This window comes from Phascolarctos cinereus, unplaced genomic scaffold, assembly GCF_003287225.1.
Source record: "Phascolarctos cinereus isolate Bilbo 61053 unplaced genomic scaffold, phaCin_HiC Scaffold_5;HRSCAF=322, whole genome shotgun sequence".
Lineage (NCBI taxonomy): Eukaryota > Metazoa > Chordata > Mammalia > Diprotodontia > Phascolarctidae > Phascolarctos > Phascolarctos cinereus.
This window is the reverse complement of record NW_027555958.1, coordinates 256411837-256422058: the sequence shown is the minus strand read 5'-3', so window position 1 is coordinate 256422058 and position 10222 is coordinate 256411837. Positions and strand designations below refer to the sequence as shown.

At 37.4% G+C, this 10222-nt stretch overlaps 1 protein-coding gene across 1 annotated transcript; it reads left to right on the top strand.

The window, feature by feature from the left end:
- Positions 1-1111: 1111 nt before the first annotated feature.
- Positions 1112-2062, top strand: LOC110194227 (olfactory receptor 6F1-like). Its single transcript, XM_020966417.1, has one exon. It carries the CDS (start codon positions 1112-1114, stop codon positions 2060-2062), a length of 951 nt encoding a protein of 316 aa, XP_020822076.1.
- The last annotated feature ends 8160 nt before the right edge of the window (positions 2063-10222 follow it).

Sequence of the window (10222 nt, the reverse complement as noted above, 5' to 3'; positions counted from 1 at the left end):
TTTCAAATATCATTGACAGTAGCTCAGCAGTCACATCTGTCAGTTCTTTGAGGTTCCAGGAATAAAATTTATGTGGGGCAGGTGATTGGATTTTATCAAGAACACCAAATAATGTCAAACAACCTCCATATTTGTACTGTGTATCCCCATTAGGTATTTTTGCTCTATCCTTTATACTCCAAAGTATCTCTCTTTTGCGGAGAGAACAGAAGGAAAATAAGAGTTAAAAAGATTCCATTTTGTATCTGTTGTTAGTCATTTTCTTATTCAGCTATAACAGTGATCTTATCTCTTCTTTCAATCTTCCTCTTTATCCTAATATGGCTTTTTTAAAAAATCACATGTATTGCCCTTAACTTCCCTTAATATCATAAGCTTATCCTGAATTTCATCATTCCTGACACTGTTGTTATGGGAATGAACCATAATTTTGTCTTCATCCTCTGTTACCTGCTCTTACTTCTATCTTCTATACCTATTCATTTAAAAATATATCAGCTGGTAAATTCTATGCATATTCAGATCAGATCACTCTCTTCAGACAGCTCCCATTTGCCCTCCTCAATGGACTTACTTTCCTTTTTGGAAAACTAAATTAAGTAGTTTGATTTCTTTCCCTGCATCTGAATAGAGCAGTTAAAAAAATAAATTAGAGGTTTTTAGATGGCACAGTGGATAGAGTATGGGACTTGGGAGTCTAGAAGACCTGAATTCAAATCCATCCTCAGATGCTTATTAGCAGTCATTTAATCTCTCATAGGCTCAGAATCTACATCTGCAAAATAGGGATAACAGTAACAGCTTCAAAGGGTTATTGTGAGGCTCAAATTAGTTAACATATGAAAAGTGCTTTGTAAACCTTAAAGCACTATCTAAATGCTAGCTATAGTTATTATTATTGATTTATCTAGCTCAACTAGGCATTTTAGAATTGTGAAATATAGCCCATGTATATGCTTTGGTGTTTCTTCCACATACTTGCATCATGGCTCCAGCTTTCTCTTTTTGTAGTTCATCAGTTTGGAAATAGAGCAAACTATGAGTTTTTCTATGTGTTCATTTTTTTCCTGCTATGTTTCACTTTCTCTCTTCAGATCAGGCAAAATGAAATATGGATGGAAGAAACCAAACCACAGTGATGGAATTTATTTTTCTTGGCTTTTCTGGTATCCAACAACTAAAGATCACACTCTTTGTGATGTTCCTTACTGTGTACCTACTCTCCCTCACTGGAAATGCCCTCATCATCATCATTGTTCTCACGGAGCCCATGCTTCACACTCCCATGTACATTTTCTTAGGGAATCTTTCCTTTTTGGAGATTTGGTACACTACAGTGACAGTGCCCAAACTATTGGCCACCTGTATATCACAGAATGTCACTATCCCTGTTGCTGAATGTGTAGCTCAATACTATTTCTTCTTCTCCATGGGAGCTACTGAGTGTATTCTGCTAGCTGTAATGGCCTATGATCGGTATCTTGCTATTTGTAATCCGCTGCATTATGCAATCCTAATGAGTCCTCAAGTCTGCCTTCTGTTTTCAGCTGGCTCCTGGGTAGGTGGTTTTATTGCCCCACTGCTACCAACCATTCTCATCTCCCATCTCTACTTCTGTGGTCCTCAGAAGATCAATCACTTTTTCTGTGACTCAGATCCCATATTCAAACTCTCTTGCTCAGATACCTTCATGGTGGAAGCCGTGGGCTACACTTGTAGCTCTGTGGTGATTTTGAGCTCTTTCCTGCTCACAATGTCTTCCTATGTTCAAATAATAATTACCATCATTAAGATGCCTTCTTGGGAGGCCAAGAAGAAAGCTTTCTCCACCTGTGCCTCTCACTTGACTGTTGTCACAATTTACTATGGCACCATCATATTTACCTATGTGCGTCCCCCAGCTAAGTATAATTTCACCATTGGCAAAGTCATATCTGTCTTCTACTGTGTGATTACCCCACTGTTAAATCCACTTATCTACACACTTAGAAATAAAGATGTGAAGAAAGCTCTCAAGAAATCTCTGGCCAGAAAGAAGTTGCTTCTGGTCAAAAATATGTAATGTTTTTGAGGGCCCAGTCAAAATATGTTCTCATTTCATTATTTTCAAAAAATGGTCAAATGAAGGAGGATGAAATGATAATTTTGATTATATTTCCTATCCTAAACTTTATTCTATGTCTTTAAAAAAAAACTATGCTTGATTTATGTCCTTTGTTTTTACCCTGTAGTAATTTACCCCACCTCCAACTGATCTTTCCTTTGTAACAAAGAAAAATAACTAAACACACCTATCATAAAATGACCATATCTAACAATGTATCATACATGTAATATGTATATATAAGGAACTATATATGCTATATACATATATGACACATGCATGTTATGTACATGATTATGTATATATAATATATACAAATGTCCTAGGAGTCCTCCCCATCCTCTCCTTGATGTGAGGAGTGGGGAACTACTTTTTATCTGTTCTTTGGAAACTTTAGTTCTTCAGTTGCTCAGAGTCTGATTTATACTTTTATTAATCTTTTCATATATATTAGAGTCATCATGCATAGTGTTCCCGGGGGTCTACTTATTTCCTTTGCATCAGTTGATACAAAACATCTCATGTTTTTCTGAATTTCTCATATTTGGCATTTATATTGAACAAAAATATTCTATTACCTTCATATATCATAGTTGGGTTTTTTCCCCATCTATTCCTCAATGAATAGTTACCCATTTTGTTCTAATTCTTTGATATCACAAAGGAATATATTTGTATATATTGGACTTTTGTTTCTAACCTTGACTTCCTTGGGTTACTAATCCAGTAATGTTGTTACTGGGTCAAAGGCATGGATACTTTCATTACTTTTCTTATATAATTCCAAATTCTCCTCTTCAAACTATCCTTCATTCAGCTGGCAAAGTGATCTTCCTCATGTACAAGTCTAGCCACGTCACCCTTTACTCCATACACTCCAGTGGCTCCCTATCACCTCCAAGATTGAATATAAAATCCTCCATTTGGACCTTCATAATCTGGCTCTCCCTACCTTTCCAGTGAACCCCACTATGATCCAGTGATCCAGTGACACTGCTTACCTCACTGTTCCTCACACATAAAACTTCATCACCAATTTTGTCTGCCCTTAGCAGTTTAGTACTAAAATGGGCAGAAGAAAACAACTTACATGTTAATAAGATAAAAATAAGTGAATAAGTAGTGATTGAATATACTTATATTATTAAACATCTAATAGGGGTTTGGATGGGAGTACTTCCAATGGAGCTAGGCATGTGCCTAGTCCACTTCAAGTGATATGTGTGTTCTGGCTCCTTATTAAAATGCCTACACAACTGGAGGTTCTTAGCTGGCCTCTTGGTCCTCATGAATGGAGTGGGAGAGATGGAGGGCAGGCTATGCCAAAAAGTATTTGCAACTGATCCAGAAACAGTGGGAAAGAGTGAGAAGTGAGTAATAGCTTCTAATCTCTTTTGAGGTGGTCTCTTTGTTTGTTTGAATGGCTTCCATTTGAATTGTCTTAGGAAGATCTGAAGATCACCTGGCAGGATAAGATACCAGACACTGATGTCCTTTCTCACACTAAACTGCTAAGCATTCAAACTGTACTCCAGAGAGCACAACTCCGATGGGCTGGACATGTTGCTCAAATACAAAATGTAAGCTTGCCAAAAAGACTTTTATGGAGAGCTCACACAGGGCAAGTGTTCATGTAGTGGTCAGAAGAAGTTATACAAGGACACTCTCAAGAACTTTAAAATTGATCATGTGACATGGGAGACACTGGCACAAAACTGCAGAGTAAAGCATCTTCAGAGAAAGTGCTTTGCTCTATGAGCAAAAATAGCTCAAAGGAAATGCAAGATGAGCAAATTTAGAGACTCCACCCCAAATGTTCACGTGAACTATTTGTACCTGACCTGTGGTAGAACGTTCCAAGCTCATATTGGTTGATCAGCCACAGTTGGACACACTAAAACTTGACTCTAGCATAGTGATGTCATTTTGGTCCTCTTCAAGAACGAAGGACAAAAACCAACTGATCTTTGTTGGGATATAGCCAATACCAGCTGTACCTCAAACTTCCAGTGAGTGTTGAAAAGGGATTTCTCTCTCTCTCTCTCTCTCTCTCTCTCTCTCTCTCTCTCTCTCTCTCTCTCTCTCTCTCTCATATACATATGTGTATAATATATATACACACATAAAAACTATGTGAGAACATGATAAAGAGCATATCATTCCCATCATCCTTTCTGCCATTGAAATGGTTCCAAAAATTCTTTCAGTGAGTCTACTGAAGATGAGCCTGCATGCCAATGATTTTATTCAGTTAACAAAAGCAGTTCATTTTGTCTACTTGTATAAAAAATCTACAAAACATTAAACATAAAAGAACTATAGCAGATTATCAACATGGCTAAAGGCCATTTCTCTCTAAACTCCACAAAAAATAAAAGAAATGAAATAATAATGACCATGATGGTGATCCCTAAAATATAGTTGGACCAAAATTATAGCTAATAACATTTTGTTATAAAGTGCATATAGAACATAAGCTTCTTGAGGGCAGAGACTATTTCATTTTTGTCTTTGTATTCTCAGTGCCAGGGGCAGCTAGGTGATGCAGTGCATAAAACTCTGTCCTGGAGTAAAAGGGACTCATCTTTCTATGTTCAAAACTGGCCTCAGACACTTACTAGCTCTGCAACTCTGGGCAAGTCATTGAACCCTGTTTGCTTCAGTTTCCTCATCTATAAAATGAGTTGGAGAAGGTAATGGCAAACCACTCCTGTATCTTTTCCAAGACAACCCCAAATGGGGTCAAACAGTTGGACACAACTGAACATTTGTTCCCAGTGCCTAACATGGTCAGTGTCATATAGTACATGATTCGTAAAAAAAAAAAAATATATATATATATATATATATATATATGTGTGTGTGTGTGTGTGTGTATGTGTGTGTGTGTATATATACATATATATGTATATATATACATATATATATATGTATATATATATATATATATATATATATATATATATATATATATATATATAGTTGAATTAGCTGTTCATACTTAGGTTGAATATTTAAGCCAAAAAACAAAAATTTCATCAGTCAACTTTTTGTTTTTTACTGCCCAACACAAAAGAACTAGTGTGTTTGGACATTTTCCCCCTACTTTTGAACAACGTGTGAGCATGACAGTCAAAAATACCTGTGTCCAAAACCTGTTTTAGGTGCTTACTGTGTGCCTGTGGGCAAATCACTTAATCTCATCAGCTTCAGTTTCTTCATCTTTATAGATTATTCTCATTTTGCAATGGGAATAATAATAATAGCATTTACCTCACAAGGTTATAAAGTCTATGAGATTATATAAGAACATATCTATGTATTAAGCGTGTATATAAGTATATATATGTATGTGTGTGCACACACACACACACACACGCACACACACACACACACCCCCTTTCTTGGTTCTAGTCCATGGAGCAGGAATTCTGGGGACTGTTTCTGGTCATGTGATGGCGTAGTGTTAGGAACTGTCGAAATTTTGGTATGAAGGCAGGTGGGGATGGTCAGGAATCTTTTCATCAAGGCCACCATTGTTTCTATATGGAGAAAGGACTCAATGAGACAAGCTTCTACCTGGGGCCCTTGTCATTTCCATTGCATGTTTCTTATTTTGAGTCAACCATTATTCTCATGGTGGTATTATTATTGCTCATTTTCCAAAGAGGGCCAATGACATCATGAGGGTGAAGTCTTGACTTGGATTTAAGTGAGATAGATTTGTCAGACTCACTCTCTCTCCCAGAGTCATGGAAGTCCAGTAGCAAGACAAAAATCAAAGTGACTGGTGATGACTCTGGATGCAGTGGATGAGTTTGCACCCTATTTGAATATGAGCTCTCTTAAAGCAAGTACTCTTTCTTGCCAGTATTACAAGAGCTTAGCATAGTGCCTGGCACTAGTAAGTGCTCAATGAATTCTCTGGCTGCTTTTTTTTTTAATCTATCTACCAACCAAGTAAAGTGTTAACAAGTAGCACCTGCTTTAAAGAATTCATAAATGTTTGTTCCTTTAGGTAAGTTAAAAATCTATTTGCAACCTTTTTTATACTAAGAAGCCCTTTCTTGACAAAGTTAAACCAAACTTTTGCCCACCCTGGGTCAAATAATCTCATGCTAAATTAGGTGGGATCTAAATTAATGAAGCTCTATTATACATTGACTAGAACAGCCTGCAAAGACATTTTTATGTAAGCATCAGCATTTTGGGGGGGGTAGGCAATGGGGTTAAGTGACTTACCCAGGATCACACAGCTAGTGTTATGTGTCTGAGGTAGAATTTGAACTCTGGTCCTCCTGAATGCAGGGCCGGTACTCTATTCACTGCATCACCTAGTTGCCTCCCCCCCACGCCAATCAGCATTTCTAATAACATGAATTCAACACACAAATAGTTTAACCTTAGCAGAACCTGAAACAAGAGCAAAAGGTAGTGGAGGAGGGGAAGGGAACAGTTAAGTGTATAGGAGGATGGAGGAGGTTTTTTTAAGTGCAACAACTAAAGAGTGTTGTCAAGTCTAGAAGAGGTTTATTTGTATTACATATGAAAAGTGATCTGATTTAAGAACAACCCACCAAACTGCCACCTAAGCAGCCCTTTACAGTGTGAGATTCTAGAGAAAGGACTGTTGACTAAAAACCGAAAGAAGGCTTTCCTAGGCAATGGATGAGAAAGGTTGGGGAGCCCCTTTGCAGAATTTTTCCCAAAGGGCCTAATTTCTTAAATCAGCCTGGAAATCAGAAACATCTTTTCCAAATCACATTACAACTAGTTTTCAAATAAATCTAATTTGAGACCTAAATTACTCTGACTGAAGATTCTTTTCCCCAGAGAAGGAATTCACTCCTACCTTTGCACTGCAGTCAAATGGGCTAGGAAAAAATGTTTGCAAGATTTTTGATGCAGTCTTAACTCTTTAGGGCTCCTGCTGTCACCATTTCCGTAGTGGACCGAGACATTGTACTTTTAGCCTTGTAGGTTCTTTTTTTAATTAATTTTTTTTTTAGTTTACAACATTCAATTCCATAAGATTTTGAGTTCTTAATTTTCTCCCCCTCCCCAAGACAGCGTGTGATCTAATATAGGTTCCATATATACACTCATATTAAACATATTTTTACATTAGTCATGTTGTAAAGAAGAATTCAAACCAATGGAAGGAACCACAAGAAAGAAGAGAGAGATAGAGACAGAGACAGAGAGAGAGAAAATAGTATGCTTCAATCTGCATTCAGACTCCATAGTTCTTTTTCTGGATGTGGGTAGCATTTTCCACCATGAGTCTTTTGGAGTTGCCTTAGATCCTTGCATTGCTGAGAAGAGCTAAGTCTATCAAAGTTAGTCATTGCACAAGGTTGCTGATACTGTGTACAATGTTCTCCTGGTTCTTCCCACTTCACTCAGCATCAGTTCATACAAGTCTTTCCAGGTTTTTCTGAAGTCTGTCTGCTCATCATTTCTTATGGAACAATAGTATTCCATTACATTCATATACCACAACTTGTTTAGCCATTCTTCGACTGATGGGCATCTCCTCAATTTCCAATTCTTGGCCACCACCAAAGAGCTGCTATAAATATTTTTTGTACATGTGGGTCCTTTTCCCGTTTTTATGATCTCTTTGGAATACAGACCTAGAAGTGGTATTGCTGGGTCAAAGGAATGCAGTTTTATAGCCCTTTGGGCATAGTTCCAAATTGCTCTCCAGAATGGTTGGATCAGTTCACAACCCCACCAGCAGTGCATTAGTGTTCCAATTTTCCCACATCTTCTCCAACATTTATCATTTGGTAGAATAGGTTCTTAAACTGGGCCTTATGGTGTACATGTCTAGACCTGGAGGTGACCCTGTGAGTTTAAGAGATCCCATTGTTTGGAGTTGGCTAGTGTTAAAGGAAGCTTCTGCATCGAACAAGATGGTCACTGACAAGAGGATAGCCAGATATTATACATTGCAATATATATGTATATATACACACATATATGTATATAAGTATGTGTTATATATACATATGTGTATGTATCTCTGTATGTGTGTGTGTATATATATATATTTATATATATATATATACACACACACACACACACACACACACACACACACTCATACATATTTTTCTGTACTGTGGAGGAAATGGATAAATCCTATAAGCAAAAAATTTGGAGAAAACACCTTCTCCCTAGGGGGAAAAATAACCTTGGGGTCAAAGAAACAGAGCTACAGGGTTTTATAAACAGAGACAGTTCCTAAGTCTGGCAAAGACAGGATGAACCTTATTGATTTCTCTTTTGAAGGAGGCCTCCACTATCTTAGAGACTTCCTGCATCACCAGGATATTCTGATAAGACTGTCCTCAGAAAAATGCATTATCACAGATCTGATCTTTGCAATTCTTGAGACACCCAAGGTGAACACTTTCTTCCGCAAATCACCTGACTCCCTATTACTCAGCCTCCCAAATAAGGGAAGTGGCTGAGTAGCTTCACCTGATAGGCTCCTTTTGCTACTTTAGGGTCAATGCTCAGGCTGACACTACTGGTCAGCAGGTGTAAAAACCTCTGTGTGTATCCTCGAGCAACTGCCCACCAGCCGATGCTAATTTGCCTTTTTAGCTTATATAGCCTTACCTCTTGATTTATTGACCTCCATAGAAATGAGTCAAGGAAGGAAAGATTCTTCTCCAGGCAGATCTTAGGACCTCTTTACTGAGGAATTCCTATTAGTACATATCGTGCTGCTGCGTGCTCTTCCCTGTGCCCCACCCCAAATCCCCAGAAAATAAATGTATGGTCTTTGAGGGCAGAGACTATTTTAATTTTGTCTTTGTATCCCTAGTGCCTTGCATATAGTAGGTGCTTTATAAATGCCTGTTGAACCAAATATCTGTTTTTTAGGTGAGGTATAAATTGTGCCTTAGAAAGATTAGGTGATTTGCCTAAGGTTTCACAGCCAAGTGATGCCAGCTGAGTCTTGAATTTGACTGTTCTGACTCCTAATCATTGACTTTTTCACTACTTCACACTGCAGTTAGTGACTATTGAGTCCTTTTTAACACCACCTTAACCTTTCATCATTACAATGTCATTTCATAGACTGTTTTCTCTTTATCCTTTTCTCCCACTTGACCCCTGCTTGAGTCTTCAGTTCCAGTATTTCTTAGAAGGTTCTTCTATACAGGGCTTCCCAATTCACCTTCTCCTTCTCTAGAGTTCCAACAGAAAGCTCTGAAATCGATCCCTACAGACTGAAAAATAGAATCCAAGATGGCTCGAAGTCAACAACATAACCAGGGTACTGACGTTCTGTTTTGGTTGCACATGAAGATTTTTGAAGGGAAGCAAGGAGTAAAGGGAAGAAATGGCCCCAGGAAACAGCACTGATAAAGCTAAATTGATGGCAATAAATTGTAATAGCTTATAGTCTGCATAATAGATGTCTCCTAGGAGAAGAGTAATGAATTGCTCTGGGACTGAAACAAACAAACAAACAAAAAAACCCTGATTGTAATGGAATGTTTTTAAGCTATAGGGAAAAGCCTGACATTTTTTCATGATTGAGGCAAATTCTTCTTTTCAAAAAGTTTCACATGCTGAGAGGATGAGTTTGGATTCTGGTTTTTATCCCTATTATCCTCTTCTTATAAGAAATGCTTATAAGTCATCTGTTTCATTAAAAATACATTCTATTCCTTTTAAAATTATACTCAGTTTTTCTGGGTATGCTATTTTTAGCTGTGAGCTACAGTTTCCCTTCTGAAATATTGTATTTCAAGCTCTCTACTTTTTTATATATTGACAGCTATTAAATCATGTGGTATTCTGCAATCTTGACTTTATTTAATACATAGTACCAGATGTGCTTATAGCAGAAATGGAAATTAACAAAAGAAATCAAAGGTGGAGAAAACAGCTGGAATAACCCAATTACCCAAGGTGGAGGTCCAATCTGGAGGTGACACAATATTGAGGGAATGGAAGGAATGATTTTCAATGTATCTAAGAAAATATGATTAAAATATATATATGTCAAATTCCTCAGTTACATAACATTAATTGAGAATAATTTACATATGCTTATCAAGAGCATCCTCTTTGATGGTAAAAGGGAGCAGACAA

Coding starts and splice junctions, on each gene's coding strand:
- LOC110194227 (XM_020966417.1), top strand. CDS start 1,112: ATGGATGGAAGAAACCAAACCACAGTGATGGAATTTATTTTTCTTGGC.